We start from the raw sequence: 14,708 nt of genomic DNA, 5'->3' as shown, positions 1-14,708 counted from the left end.
CCCATCCCCCACTATCATGATCCCAATTCTACCTTTCAAGTCTGGCTAGACCAGAGGATGGACACTGGTACAGATAGGAACTAGAAACACAGGAAATCCAGGGCAGATGATCCCTTCTGGACCAGTGGTGCCAGTGGTGATACTGGGAACGTAGAGGGAGGGTGAGTTGGAAAGGGGGACCCGATTACAAGGATCTACATGTGACCCCCTCCTTGGGGGACAGACAACAGAAAAGTGGGTGAAGGAAGGCATCGGACAGGTAAGATATGACAAAATAATAATTTATAAATTATCAAGGGTTCATGCGAGAGGGAGGAGTGGGGAGGGAGGGGGGAAAATGAGGAGCTGATGCCAGGGACTTAGGTGGAGAGCAAATGTTTTGAGAATGATGAAGGCAATGAATGTACAAATGTGCTTTACACAATTGATGTATGTATGGATTGTGATGAGTTGTATGAGCCCCTAGTAAAATGATTAAAAAAAACCTTTTAGTCTTGGAAACAGTATGTAGGGTCACCACATGAGAATCAGAGTAATGCCGGTGGGTTGGTTTCTTTGGGGTTGGTGGCACTGGGGTTAAAGATTTGACTGGTACAATCAAAAAGGCTTTTTCAGCCAGATAGCTGAAGCACAGGGGGTCAAAGAAGAAATGGATCTGCTCCCATAAAGAAGATCGCCTAGGAAACTCCATGGGGACGGTTGTCCTCAGTCCCTATAGACTCTATAGTATAAACCCACTATGAGTCAGAATGGGCCCAGTGACCCCCAACATGACGCCAGGGTAAACATTTTGGGGAGTCGACAAACCTTTCCCACTGCTCCTGCGCCATCTTTCGTTCTCGCCAGCAGCGGTATTTGAGGGTTCCAGTTTATTCACAGGTACTTCATTGGCTTATTTCTAGAATCATCATTATTTCGTCTCCCCAACGCTGCATCCGATGCCCCAATGTTGCAGCAGCTCTAGAAACTGTCTATTCGAGGTAAAACATGTACGTCCTAGATTTACATACATTTTTTGACTTAAAAACAAAAAAAAAACATCGCCCTGGAACGGATAAAGGTTTTGGATCTCCTTCCTACCTGGCCCTGCACAGCGCGGCGCTTAACCCGCTGCGCCACCAGGGCCATCGGCGCTCTCTCGGTCGGCTGGGGTGACGGGCGCGGTCGGGGACGCCACTTTGGGAGCAAAGTCCTGCCTAGAACAGGCTTAGCAGTAGCCTTTTGAGCAGGTTTCTCAAGCATTCTCTCCTATTATTCCTAAAGGGGACTCGATTTTAACACTGGCAAAGCGGGACACCATTGATAAAACTCACATCCTGGCGAAATAGCCACATGGCAGCCGAAAACCGTGTACCCTAGCTTGTCGTGCATTCTTTCCAAAAATGGGGACTTCTTAAAAACGCCGCGGGACAAATTGCTTAAAAGCGGGCCGTGTGGTCACCTTCCGGAGCGTCTCCTCTCGGTCACGGGCACCAGCAGCTCGCTCGCGCGCAAGCGCGGCTCCTCGCCCCGCCCCTTCCAAGAGCTCACGCTCCGAGGACCAATCAGCGCGCGCCTCGGCGAAACGATGCTTCTCATTGGCAGACTCAGTCTGGTGATGTCGCCAATCCGCATGCTGGGGGGGCGGGCCTGAAGGCCGGCGGCACACCCTCGGGACCGCCCCTGAAGCACGTGACTTGGGGCGCTCGTCGGACACGGTCGTGGGGAGACCCCCCAGCGCCTAAAGCTTGCGATGGTGAGTAAGGACGCATGCGCGGGGATACTCGCTAGGGGGTTCTCCAGTCCTGGTCCCTAACCTTCCTCGTTGTCTCTTCCTGGACCCGCATACCACTCCCCGCCCCCCACCCCGGACCGAGATGGAACGGATATAGGGGTGGTGGCAACAAGAGGGCTAAGGAGAGAGGACAGGATGGGGGGCCGGGGGTGGACCAGGCGGGGAAGGGGCGGGGCACGAGCGGAGTTGAAGGAGGGTCCCAAGTGAGGGGCCAATGCGGCTGCGGAGGTGTCTGGGCAACAAAGGTGGGGTGTGGGACGCCGTGGGAGCCCACCGGCCGCGAGTGAGGATTGATGGAGGCTCCGAAGGCAAGGGGAAGCAGCGTTGGAGGCTACGTCGAGGGAAGAGGGTTTGGAGCGGCTCTGGGAGTGGGATGGGGGTGGGGGTGGGGTGAGAGAAGGCCTAGATTCCATCATCCAGCAAGGGACTTGGGCTTGCAGGTTACAGTTATCGGGGTGTCTCCATCTTGCCATGCTTCTTACTAATTGATCCTTTGTCCACTAGACTTCTGCGCTGACCCAGGGGCTGGAGCGAATCCCAGACCAGCTGGGCTACTTGGTGCTGAGCGAGGGCGCGGTGCTGGCGGTGCGTTCTGGGGTTGGGGAGGGGATCCTGCCAGAACACAAGGCCCATAGCCTCTCCCACAACTTCCTATTCTGCCCCAATTTGGGCTATTCTTTGGCATTACCTAGTAGTATACCTGGCATGTAAGAGGGCTTCAGTAATCAATTAATTAAAGTTTCCAATTTCTCTCGGATAAAAGAGACTTACTACTATTAGAGTCCTGGTGTCACGATGGGTTATGAATCGGGCTGCCAACCGCAGGGTCAACAGTGGTACTCCACTAGCTCTTCTATTGTGAGGCTTTCTGCCCCTGTTAAGATTGATAGCCTCAGAAACCCAAAGGGGCTGTTCTTCCCAGCCCTATGGGGTTGCTGAGTTGGAATCAACTTCATGGTTCGGGTTTCTTTGGGTACTGATTCTATTCACCACAGATTTGTTGATAACACATTACCAGAGTCTTTGATTTGGTATTGATTGAAAAAATTTTGTATTTTGTCCCATAGTACAATGTAGAGTTAAAGTACCGCACGTTCTCAATCACTTGAGAGACAGGCTTAAAAGGTTGAAAAGGTGAAAGCCATAGGAGTGATTGTAAGGTGTTATGGCTTTCTTGGAGGTAGAAACGGAGCTGAGCTGCCACGGTTGGGTGATTATGAACAGAAAGGGATGCTTGAGGGGCTGGGACACGGACATGGACACATTTGAGGGCGCGTGACACTAGGAGGATTTTTTTTAATCATTTTATTAGGAGGTCATACAACTCATCACAATCCATACATCCATCAGTTGTGTAAAGCACATTTGTATATTCATTGCCCTCATCATTCTCAAAACATTTGCTCTAGGAGGAAGATATTGTAAGGGAAGGATTAGGGCTTCCAAAGCCAAGTTCACATATTTGGGCCCGATCTTGAAGACGTGAGGGAACTATTGAAGGCTACTGAACAGGAACATGACCATATGAAATGGCTTAGCAAGATTGTTAGCAGCGTGAATATGGCCGGGAGGGCGCCGATTTAGAAGGCAGAGCAGCTCGTGCAGTCGGCTAGACTGAGTGAGGGGTGGTGGCAACAAGGAGCGGGAGAAGAGAGTTCGTAAAGGCATGGCTGCGATAAGAAACTTCTCTATCCAGTGGGAACTCACGACTAGAATGAAGGTGCCTTCATAGCAGTTCAAAACTGCTGGCTGCTCCTCGGGAGAAAGACGGGACTTTCTACTCCGGTAAACCGTTACCGTCTCGGGAACCCACGGGCAGTTCTACCCTGTCCTCTGGGGTGGCTGGGAGTCGGCACGGACACTATGGCAGGGAGTTTCGTTTTCGGTTTTTAACAAACAGGAAACCAAGAAGGGAAGTTGATGTTGGGGAAGGAGGGGGAATCCAGTGCTGTGGCTTTAACATTGAGTTAGATGTGGAATAATAGTTCATATCACTGGTAGGCACTGTTCTAAGCATCTTGTCAATATGATCTCATTTATTCCTCACAATAAGCTTATAAGGTACTGTTTATAGCGCCATGAGTTAAGTGTTGAGTTGCTAACTGCAACATTGGCTGTTCAAACCCACCAGCCACTCCAAGGGAGAACGATGAAGCTCTCTGCTCCCGTAAAGATAGGGTCTCAGCAGAAACTCCAAGGAGCAGTTCTACTCTGTCCTGTAGAGGCTGCTCTTGGTGAGAGCCAACTTGGGTTTGGTTTGAGGAGTTAGTTTTATATTATCCCCAATTTCCACAGATGAGGAAAGTGAGGTCCAGAATGTCCAAGGGAGCAAATCACACTGAACTTATCCCAGTGGCGGGTCCTCCTCATCTAGGAGGTGGGACCAGGAAGTTGAGAGTCATCAGAAAAGGGAAGCCCGGGTCACAGCACCGTCCCCAAGGGCTGGGTGGTAAGGAAGGGCTCAACTCACTACAGAGCATTTAATGATTCCGTGGTCATTTTCAGGGATGGGTATTGGTTTCAGGGGCTTTATCAGATTGGTAAGCAGAGGGAACAAAGTCAAGTCTCAAGGAGTTAGGAAAAAATCGCCCATAAACTGTGGGTGGGGTGGGATGGGGAGGTCCAGTAATAATAACAGCAGGATGAGAACTCAAGCAGCACAGGAAACTAAACATCAAAGGAAGGGTTTAGGTTTGCCTTCCCAAAACTGAGCTAACCTGGGGGTTTGGGAAAATGAAGAGGGAGAGGCCGGAAGTACAAGACAAGTGGGCTGTGCTGGGAATTCCGTCCCAATTCTCTTCCCTATTTCTGCCCTCCTCCTTCCCTCTGTCTGCAGTCGTCTGGGGACCTAGAGAACGACGAGCAAGCAGCCAGCGCCATCTCTGAACTGGTCAGCACCGCGTGTGGTTTCCGACTGCACCACGGCATGAACGTGCCCTTTAAACGCCTGTCTGGTGAGCCCCAGGCCCTTCCCTGGGTGGTCATGGGGGGAGCAGGGGCTTCTCCATCTACTGTCCATCTCAGAGCCCTCCCTGCCTCTTCCCTCTGGGACCCCTCCCCAGGCACCTACCTCTTCTCTCCCTCCTGGATGAGAATCAAGTGGGAAGATGATTTTGTGGGAGCCTCCTTTGTGCCTTGACCTAGGGAAAGCCCTTGGCTTTTAATACCAGCCAGTAGCCCCCATGGTGGCCAGCGCACCACTAACTCTCTGCTCCCTCCCCTCTCCCTGGACGGGGGAGCTCTCCTCTCCAGTGGTCTTTGGCGAACACACTCTGCTGGTGACTGTGTCAGGACAGAGGGTGTTTGTGGTGAAGAGGCAGAACCGAGGCCGGGAGCCCATTGACATCTGAGCCTGCCGTGGAGGCTTTTGTGAGACGTGCAGTGGGTCCGTGAGCCATGAGGGAGGAGGGATGCTCGCTGCCCGCTGCCTCCTCCTCAGCCTTCGGCTACAACCAAGGCCCCCTTCCGCTCGCCCACCTCCTCACCTACCTGGAAGGGCAAAGGCTTGGGGACTTTGTGCAATGTTACCGAGGGAGGAGGTCCAAGGGACTGCCCTCTTGCTTCATCCTTTCCTTTCACCCCCCTTATTAAATATTAATAAACCTGGCCTGGGGTTCCCTGGTCTCCTGGGTATGTGTGTGAGTTTGCATGTGGGGTTTATGCCTGTTTGTGGGGGTGGGGGGCATGGAGTTCATGCCACTGGTCTGTCTTCTAGCTTCTAGGGACAAAGCCGTGTACCCAGAGGGCTAGGGCAGGGATGATCCTGGGCCTCTGCCCCCTCCATCAACACACAAACAAGTCGTTCTTCCTCCTGGACAGGCATTGAATAGTCTTTAATTCCATTGGAAGCAGTAGAAGGAGAATAATTTACAGGACAAGACCAAAAAAAATGTAAAACACACACAACATAAAGTGCTTCAGGCTGCAAACGTAAACATGAGGGGTAGATGGAGGTGGCTAGCTGTCTCCCCGGCCCCCAAGAGGGAACGTTCAGAGGCAGGGAAACACAACGCAAGAGAATGAGGAAAACACTTTGTAAACTTCGAAGGGCCCAAGGGGGCAAGGGAGCTCTTGGAGCCTTTGCCCTGGCCTAGGAGTGGGACCAGCCACCCCCACATAAATTGTTCGGGGGAGCAGGGGGAATACTGTTGACATGTGCTGCAGCCATACCCACCCAATTCACAGCTTCTCATCAGCAGACACTGACAGACAGACAGGCCTGTGGGGCCTCTTCACCCTCCGGGGGAGGTAGCAGTCTGGGAGGGAGGGGAAGATCCCTTCTGCGGTTTCTGGTTCTAGGAGTGGAGGGAGGCAGGGAGCAGGCCCCGTGCTACTTGACGGGCTCCACCACCAAGACCTTGCACTCGCGTTTGGCGATCTTGTCCAGAGAGAGCACGGCCTTCTCTGGGGGCAGGTAGAGGGGACGGCCCACAGGTGAGGCCACAGGGGGCGTGATGGCCCTGCGTTCCATTACACTGCCAGATCTGAAAGAGGGGGTGGGCTGCAGTCAGAGGCCTGGGGAGCCCCGCTCCAGCCTCTCCCAGGCCACCCCACCTCCCCATTCCATACCTCATGAGGTGGCTGCGGGAGGGCTGTTGGTGGGAGAAGGACTGGGAGCGGCCCAGGCTGGCCTGGTGTCTCTCCACCAGGTCCCGCACCGCAGGGCTGCTGGGGCTGCTCTTTCGAGAGAGGGGCCGGGCCTCAGGCGGAGGGTGAGAGACGCTGGCCGTGAACTGCAGCTTCAGTTTCATGTGTTGGCTCAGCTGAGGGTGGCAGACACAGATGAACCAGCCAGCTTGGCTTCCAGGGCCCCCATCGAACGATTCGATGCTGCTGACCCAGAGCGGCCCAACAGGGCAGGGTAGAACTGCCCCATGAATTTATATGACTGGCTGTTTCCAGGAATCGAAAGCCCCATCTTTCTCCCAGGCAGTGGCCGCTGGTTTCCTACGGTGGATCTTGCAGCTGGCAGCCCAGCGTGGAACCACTATACCCCCAGGGCCCATCCCCACGGGACAGGCCTACCTCAGACCTGAAGTTCCCCTTTCTCTGCCGGGCTTTTTAGGGCCTCTCCCCCTCCAACATCTCACCCACGGAAGCTAAGGGTTCTGATTTTTCATGTGCCACCATCTGCCCCACCTACCTCGAAGAGCCCGGTCCTGAGAGCCTGGAAGGCCACGCGGAAGGTGAGGGCACTGCCCTTCCGGGAAAAGCCAAGGTTGTTGAGGGGCGTGTGGCAGACGATGGAGTCCAGGGCGGCCTGCATGGCCCGGCGTTCCTCCAAACACAGCTGCTTCCCTGAGGGGACGGAAACGGTGCGGACACCGGGTGTACCGCACGCCGGTCACCAGGTGACCACCGACTAAGACTAAAACGCTTGCCTTTTGCCACAGCGGCTAGCTGAACAAGAGCAACTCTGTGAGTGGAGGTCCATGCCGACCACTTACTGGCATACCACTCCCGGGGGCATTCCGTTCCCCATCTGGAGAGATGAAAAATCTGAGGCCCAGAGCAGTGACATCACTTGCCCTCAGTCACGCAGCTCGTAAACAGGAGAAATGGGACTCGGGGAGCCCAGTGCTAACCCTTAAACTTGCCCAGCCCGCTGCCTCTGAAGACCCTGTGTGACAGCAGAGAGCACCCAGGTCAAGCTGAAGCAGCAGGCCTCCCAACACTCACTGGCAGGCCGACCCCAGGCCTATGGGAGCTGTCTTCACTGCCCTGGGATTTCCTCCTCCCGACCCTGGGCCCCAGCCCCAGGTGGCTGACCCACCGGCCTGAGCGTGCTCGGGGGTCCACACGAGCCTCACAGCAAGGAAGTCCTGGAGATTGTTGAGCAGCGTGTAGGTGACCGTGAACCGCTCGTAGGTCCGGATGGGAGACTCACAAGAAGCGGTCATCACAAAGCACGGGCGGTCCAGGCGGATACTGGGCAGGCTGGAAGCAGGAAGGAGGCAGCGTTGTGGGTCAAAGTCAAGGAACAAAAACATGAGCAGGGTAGTGTACCCAGCAGGGGTGGGGTGGGGTGGGGGTCCAGGCCCTCACCGGTAATGGGTGTAGATACTCTGGGTAAAGGGCAGCTTCGGGGTGGACCACTGCACCACAGAGATCAGGGGTACTTCCAGGCCCTGCGAGGGTTGCAAAGAGAACCATCCCCCCGTGTAAGATGTCCCAGATGAGATCTTTTGTCCACAACCCCACCTCTTCCTCCTGACCCGCTGGGACTTCTCCTTTACCGGTGGACAAACACCAGCCTTTTCTCCTCACCTCCTTGGCTCCAGGAGGAGGCTGCTCACCCCCTCTCAGCTGAAACAGGAAGTTGTGTTCCTCCAGGGCACTCAGCGGGCAGGGGAAGCAGCCAGAGGTGCCAGGGAGCCGGCAAAAGGAGCCCATGGAAACCTCTCCAGCCTGGTGACTAGTTCAGGAGAGAGGAGGTCAGAGCATGGTGACCTCGCCGTGCCAGAGCTCCCAGCCTCCCCACGGGGCTCCCAGAGCCTCACCAGACGTTGTCCACCAGCAGCACAGAGCCGTCGGGCATGACAGGTAGGTAACTGGCATTGAAGTTCGGGAGGATTCGGATATCCCGGATGGAGATTTCCTCCTGGGAGGAGCTGTTCAGCACTGTGGGGAGGGTAACCAGGTCGGTTAGGAAATATCTAGATTCCCGAGACCCCAAAAGTAACCTCCCGTGATCCCCAAAATAGATCTATCCCCCACCAGCCAGCCCAAAGTAACTGCCCAATCACGGCCCTGATTGCACCCCAAGGATCCAGCGGGCCCATCTGCTCACCCTTGAGCACAGTCAGGTGTTTGCCAGCCACAGTGAACTGCCGGCATTTCAGAATGGGCGGGGGCAGCAGAGTCAGCAGGGTGCTCACTGCAGGGCGGGAGAGGAAGAGAAGAGAGGCTGGGCCCAAGCCAGTTCCAATCTCCCTCTTCTCCTCAGATCAGACACTTTCCCTGCAGCACCCCTCCATTGTGTCCCCCACTCCCACATTTCCAGACTCTAGCCTTTCCCCATTCTGCATTCTCCTCCCCACCTTGGGCCTTGAAAGCACTCTGCTCGCCCCGGAAGGTCTCCCCAGGAGAGCGCGTCTGCAGCAAGCGCAGGTAGCCTTGATCTCTGACCTCGGGTGCCTCGACCTCCCGCTTCCACACGGTCACTACGATCTGGGCACGGGGGACACAGGGCCACAACAGTCAAGAGGCGAGAGAGACAGTAGCGGGACCTAAGATCAGAGTGTAAATGAGGTCAACAGCCTGGCCCTTGCCACACTTACCTTGGCCTTGGGTGTCCCTGGGGGCAGTCTGTCCAGTGAAACAGTGAGTGGGAAGATGACCTCATCCGTGGAGACTATTGGTTCCTCCATAGGCAGCTAGGGTTTGGTAAAGGGGGTGAACAGGTCACGGTCACAGGCAGTTCAAAGAGGCAGCCTACCTTGAAGCCCTTTAAGATCCGCAGCGCAGGGCTCTTACCCTCCCCTCTTCTCACCTCACCCATCATTCGCCTTGTCCCGTCCCCGTCCCCGTCCCCACCCCCCAGTGTCTATCTCCCAAGTCTTGGAGCCCAGCACCGTGCCCCTCCACCTGGTGCCGTTTAATCCCCAAGCTCCTCACCGTGGTCGCTCCCCCTGAGGTAGCAGGGCCCGGGCCGTGGGTCAGAAGGGGGCTGCAGCCTCGGAACAAGCCCCCACCTCCTGGGTCCCCAACCCCTCCTGGGGGTTCGGGATCCGAGTCGCCAGTGCCACCGACCCCGGGAGGCCCGCCGCCGGCGCTGACCGAGGCCAGGGCAGCTAAGGTGGTGGCCAGTTCTGCCCAGGCCCCTCGGGAGCCCAAGCCCACGCCGCCCCCGGCACCGGACCCCGCGCCGCCCCGGCAGCGCAGCACCAGCAGAAAGCGGACAGTCTCCCCCAGGTACAGATGGTTCCGCCGGGGCAGCGCCCGGTACCGGCCCGGGTCCCCCGCCAGCTCGGCGCGAGGCGGCAACGGCACCGCGGGAAAATACATCGAGTAGTCGCACTGAGACTCCATGGGGCAACGAGGGCCGGCGCCCCGGCGGGGGGCGAGGGGGGCTGGGTCCGGAGGCCAGCTCCGGCGGGCCCGCGGAGGGCGAGGGGGTCCCGCTAGGGCGGGTCCGAGGACCCCGGCACCCGGGGGGTGCTGCGCGAGGCCGGGGCGGCCCGAGAGCCCAGCCGGGTCCGGGAACCGGGTCCACCAACCCGGAACCGAGAGCCGGCGGGACCGTAACCAGGCTGCTGGACAGAATGACTGGAGAGAGACCGGAAGCGGAAGCGGAGGGGCGTGACCGCTGGGTCCCCGGAATCTGCGGTTGATTGGCCGGCGGGGGAGAGGGGCGGGGCTGCTGCGAGAATGGAAGGCAAGAGAGCCGGGGTCCCGGAGCCGCCCCGCAGTGAACGGAGTTGGCGGTACGGAACGCCTGGTCCCCAGAGCTGCTTTTTCAAAATCACAGTTATTTCATTGTCATTTAGGTGGCGGTGATGAGGTGCCTTGGAGTCGATTCCGACTCATAGCGACCCTTTGCCCAGCACAGGAAAACCCTGCGGGGTCCTGCGCCTCCTCACAATTGTTCTTAGGTTTGAGCCCATGGTTGCCGCCAGGTGTCAATCCGCCTTGTCCAGGGCCTTCCTCTTTTTCACTGTCCCCTGCTTTCCCAAGCATGATGCCTTTCTCCAGGACTGGTCTCTCCTGACAGCATGTCCAAAGTGCAGGAGATGAAGTCTCTCCATCCTGGCCCCTCAGGAGCATTGTGGCGATACTTGGTCCAACGCAGATGGACTCTTGTTTTGGCAGTCCGTGTTACTCTCTGTATTCGTTGTCAGCAGCACAATTGGATGCATCGCTTAGGTGAGGGTTTGCATTTCAGATCATCAACTTTGTCTTCAACAGTTGTAATGACTCATCCCCTCAATAGTTTACCCTTCACCTGCTCCAGGGTTTCTTCTCTCTACTGTTTAACATTCCACCCAACTGAACCCTCATCCAGTCATCAACAGTCTAGCCCATGATTTTATCTCCCACTGCCCTCCCACACATCTGCCCTTGTTGGCAATCTCCAAAGTCTGTTCTCTTTGGTATGAAAGTCTTTCTCTTGTTTGCTTTCCCCCTTATAACCAAAAAACCCACTGCCAGACTCAGGGACTCTATAGGGCAGAGGAGAACTGCCCCAGTGAGCTTCTGAACCTGTCATTCTTTACAGGAGTAGAAAACCTCTTTCGCCCACAGAGCAGCTAGTGGTTTCAAACCACTGACCTTATGGTTAGCAGCTCAACACGTAACCATGACACCACCAGGGCTCCGGCTCCCTTGTAACAGAGGTCTCATACAATATTTGTCCTTTTGTGATTGGGTAATTTCACTCAGCACGTCCATCTGTGCCCTCAGTGCTTTGTCTTTTCAGCATTGTTTTTGAGCATTGCGGTGTTCCATTGTGTGTATGTCCCCGAGTTTCTTTATCCATTCTGTTTCCGACAGGCATTTAGGTTGTTCCAATCTTCTTGTCATTGTGGACAGCAATACAGTGAACACAGGTGTGCATGTGTCTGTTCATGCTATAATTCTCTGTCAGTCTGGGTAGACTAGGAAAACAAATGAATAGACACTCAGGTGTATAAGAAAGGGCTTTATCTACAAGAGCAGTTGTATATTGAGAAAACATCCCAGCCCAGTCCAGATCAAGTCCGTACATCTGATATTAACCCATTTGTCCGATACCAATCTATAAAGTCCTATTCAGACTCATGTAACATATGCAATGACGCCGAGTGCAGGAAGATCACAGGCCAGTGGGTGGAAAGCCTTGTGGATCCAGTGTCGGTGTAAGCATCACAGTGCTGGCAGGGGTCTTCACGTGGCTCCTCCAGGTTCAGGGCACTAGCTTAGCTCGGTGTGTCTTTTCTGCAGCAATGTCTCTTGGGGAGTGAGCATGTGTCCCAGCTCCAGTGAGCAATTTATCTCCTTAGCACCTCTAAATGAGGTCACCAAGCTGCGACCTGATGGACAGGCTAAACTCCACCCCTTCACTCGTAAGTCTCAGATTGACGACAGACGGTGTTAGGAGCACACTCTTCTTTAGGATATATATCCAGCAGAGGTTTTGCTGAATCACATGGAATTTTTAATTCACAGTTGGTTGAGAGAGCGTCCTGTTGCTTTCCACAGAGGCTGTGCATATTTGCAGCTCCACCAGCAGTGTGTGAGGACACTAATCTCTCTGCAGCCTCCCCAGCATTTGTTCTTTTCTATTGTTTGGTTGTTCTTTATTTTAACCCGGCTGTCACATTGATGTAGGCTGGTATCTCACCATTGCTCTGATTTGCATCTCCCGGAAGGCTAGTGAGAGTGACATTGCTTCCCACATCTCTTTGCCTGGTACATGGCATCTTTAGTGCACTCTCTGTTTATGTCCTTTGCCCATTTTTAAGTTTGGTTATTTGTCTTTTTCTTCACAATGTGTTGCAGTTTTGTTTTTTTTTTATTAGAGATTTTAGAGATTAGTCCTTTGCCTATTGTGTCATTGTTAAAAAGATATGTTCCTAAACAAATGTGGTGAAGAAAGCTGATGGTGCCCGGCTATCAAAAGATATAGCATCTAGGGTCTTAAAGGCTTGAAGATAATCAAGCAGACATATAGCTGAGAAGCAACAAAGCCCACATGGAAGAAGCACACCAGCCTGTGTGATCATGAGGTGTCGATGTAATGAGGTATCAGGCATCAAAGACCCAGAACAAAATATCGTATCGATGTGAATGATGGGGAGGGCAGAGTGGAGAGGCAAAGCCCATCTGTAAACAATTGGACATCCCCTCATAGAAGGGTCACAAGGAAGAGACAAGCCAGTCAGGGTGCAGCATAGCACTGACAAAACACACAGCTTTCCTCTAGCTCTTTAATGCTTCCTCCCTGCCCACTATCATGACCCCAATTCTACCTTACAAAGCCAGCCAAACCAGAGAATTTGTACTGGTACAGATCAGAGCTGGAAACACATGGAATCCAGGACAGATAAACCTTTCAGGACCAATAATGAGAGTCCTCAGAAGGGGAAGGGGAAGGTGGGGGGAGAAAGGAGGAACCGATAACAATGATCTACATATAACCCCCTTATATGTATGAAGGGAGACATCAGTCAGTGTAAGATATGAAAATAATAACAAAAAAATAATTTGTAAATTATCAAGGATTAATGGAGGAGGGAGGGGAAAAATGAGGAGCTGATACCAAGGGCTCAAGTAGAAAGAAAGTGTTTGGAGAATGATGATGGCAACAAATGTACAAATGTGCTTGACACAATGTATGTATTTATGTATTGTGATAAGTGCTGCATGAACCCCCCAATAAAATGATTTTTGAAAGGGAGGGGAAGGTGGGGGAGAAAGGGGGAACCAATCACTGTGATCAGTATATGAGTACCCACCAACCCCAGGGGGACAAGCAACAGAAAAATGAGTAAAGGGAGACATGGGTCAGTGTAAGACATGAAAAAATAATAATTTATAAATTATAAAGTGTTCATGAGGGATAGGGTGGAGGAGGAAGTGGGGAAATGAGAAGCTGAAAGCAAGGGCTCAAGTAGAAAGAAAATGTTTTGAAAATGATGCCTACATATGTACAAATGTGCTTGACACAATGGATGGATGGATTCTGATAAGAGCTATAGAGCCGCCAATAAAATGAATATATATACATATATATATATATCCCACTCTGTGGGTTCTCTTTTTGTTTGATGAAGTCTTTTGATGCACCTAAGTGTATTGTTTTTAGTCGGTCCCAGTCATTCATGTCTTTAAGTGACATTTAGGCTGTATGTTTCCTTTGGTATATTTGATAGTGTGTCTGCAACCCAGGCTGCTTTTAACTCTGGCAAAGTGGAAGTGGTTGCCATCAAGGACTCCTTCACTGACCTCAACTGTCCGCTTTACGTCACATGTTCCAGTACGACTCCACCCATGGCAAGTCCAGTGGTACGGTCGGAGCTAGGAATAGGAAACTTGCCGACCTGTCTTCCAGAAGTGAGATCCTGCTGCCATCAAATGGGATGATGCTGGTACCGAGTATGTTGTATAGTGCGTTGGGGTCTTCACCACCTTTGAGATGGCTGGGGCTCACTTCGTTTCTACTCCTTCAGACAATGCCCCCATGGTTGTGATGGGCGTAAGTGAGAAGTCTGGCGACTCTGGTCTGGTGCCTCCTGCACCACCAGTGAGGTGGCCTTCCTGGCCTTGGTCACCCATGGTAACTTTGGCACCATGGAGAGTCTGATGGCCACAGTCCATGCCATCACTACCCCTAAGGAATGGTGGGTGACCCTTATGGGAACCTGGTGTGATGGCCGAGGGGCTGCCCAGAACATCATCTTGGCATACATGGGTGCTGCCAAGCCTGTGGACAAGGTGGAATGAGACCATTGGCATGGCCTTCCATGTTCCCACCCCCAACATGTGGATGCTGAATCTGACCTGCCCCCTGGAGAAAGTTGCCAGAGAGGGTGACATCAAGAAAATGTCCCTAAAATGAATCATGGGCTACATTGGATCCCAGGTTGTCTCCCGATTTTAACAATGACACCCATTCTTCCAGGTGGCATTGCCCTCGATGGCTACTTTATCATGCTGATTTCCTGGTATGACAATGGCTTTGGCCACAATCCACCTTGTGATCCACAGAGCCTCTAAGGGATAAGAGCCCCTGGGACTACCAGCTCCAGCAACAAAGGAAGAAAGAGGCCTTCAACTGTTGGGGAGTCCTAGCCACATCTCCATCTCCTAACACGGAAAAATCCCCCATCCTTGACACTGTGAAGGAAGCAGAGGAGGGGCTTAGAAGCCAACCTTGTTGTGCATCATCAATGATGTACACAATACCCACCCAACACCCCCCCCCCACCAAGAAATTTAGGAGAGTCACGACTTC

General features: G+C 53.5%; 2 protein-coding genes across 3 annotated transcripts; one reads left to right on the top strand and one right to left on the bottom strand.

Moving 5' to 3' along the window:
* Nucleotides 1–1,643: 1,643 nt before the first annotated feature.
* LAMTOR4 (late endosomal/lysosomal adaptor, MAPK and MTOR activator 4) lies at nucleotides 1,644–5,397 on the top strand. 2 transcript variants are annotated; one of them, XM_075564970.1, is made up of 4 exons: nucleotides 1,644–1,735; nucleotides 2,279–2,359; nucleotides 4,611–4,728; nucleotides 5,027–5,397. In XM_075564970.1, exons 1-4 carry the CDS (start codon nucleotides 1,733–1,735, stop codon nucleotides 5,122–5,124), a joined length of 300 nt encoding a protein of 99 aa, XP_075421085.1. In that variant the 5' UTR covers nucleotides 1,644–1,732; the 3' UTR covers nucleotides 5,125–5,397. The 2 variants fall into 2 exon arrangements, with proteins under 2 accessions (XP_075421085.1, XP_075421084.1); XM_075564969.1 differs by lacking the exon at nucleotides 1,644–1,735 and adding an exon at nucleotides 1,926–2,082.
* A 191-nt stretch (nucleotides 5,398–5,588) lies between these two features.
* On the bottom strand, nucleotides 5,589–10,042 carry TRAPPC14 (trafficking protein particle complex subunit 14). Its single transcript, XM_075564968.1, has 11 exons — nucleotides 9,392–10,042; nucleotides 9,055–9,150; nucleotides 8,815–8,944; nucleotides 8,565–8,651; nucleotides 8,275–8,395; nucleotides 8,042–8,189; nucleotides 7,820–7,902; nucleotides 7,548–7,711; nucleotides 6,918–7,072; nucleotides 6,344–6,537; nucleotides 5,589–6,258 (listed from the first exon to the last, which is right to left on the bottom strand). The coding sequence occupies exons 1-11, from the start codon at nucleotides 9,803–9,805 to the stop codon at nucleotides 6,105–6,107; spliced, it is 1,746 nt and encodes a 581-aa protein (XP_075421083.1). The 5' UTR covers nucleotides 9,806–10,042; the 3' UTR covers nucleotides 5,589–6,104.
* Nucleotides 10,043–14,708: the final 4,666 nt, after the last annotated feature.

The sequence above is a fragment of the Tenrec ecaudatus genome, chromosome 12 (genome assembly GCF_050624435.1).
Source record: "Tenrec ecaudatus isolate mTenEca1 chromosome 12, mTenEca1.hap1, whole genome shotgun sequence".
In the NCBI taxonomy this organism is placed as follows: Eukaryota; Metazoa; Chordata; class Mammalia; order Afrosoricida; family Tenrecidae; genus Tenrec; species Tenrec ecaudatus.
The sequence above is the reverse complement of the archived record's forward strand: the minus strand, read 5'-3'. Positions and strand labels throughout refer to the sequence as shown.

What these genes read in the sequence shown, in the direction of transcription:
- LAMTOR4 (XM_075564969.1), top strand. An exon ending in GCGAGGGCGCGGTGCTGGCG is followed by an intron (nt 2,360 to 4,610) that starts GTGCGTTCTGGG and finishes CTCTGTCTGCAG; the next exon opens with TCGTCTGGGGACCTAGAGAA. An exon ending in GCCCTTTAAACGCCTGTCTG is followed by an intron (nt 4,729 to 5,026) that starts GTGAGCCCCAGG and finishes TCTCCTCTCCAG; the next exon opens with TGGTCTTTGGCGAACACACT.
- TRAPPC14 (XM_075564968.1), bottom strand. Translation starts at nt 9,805, where the DNA reads ATGGAGTCTCAGTGCGACTACTCGATGTATTTTCCCGCGGTGCCGTTG. An exon ending in CCTCAGGGGGAGCGACCACG is followed by an intron (nt 9,151 to 9,391) that starts GTGAGGAGCTTG and finishes ACCAAACCCTAG; the next exon opens with CTGCCTATGGAGGAACCAAT. An exon ending in AGTATCTACACCCATTACCG is followed by an intron (nt 7,712 to 7,819) that starts GTGAGGGCCTGG and finishes TCCTGCTTCCAG; the next exon opens with CCTGCCCAGTATCCGCCTGG.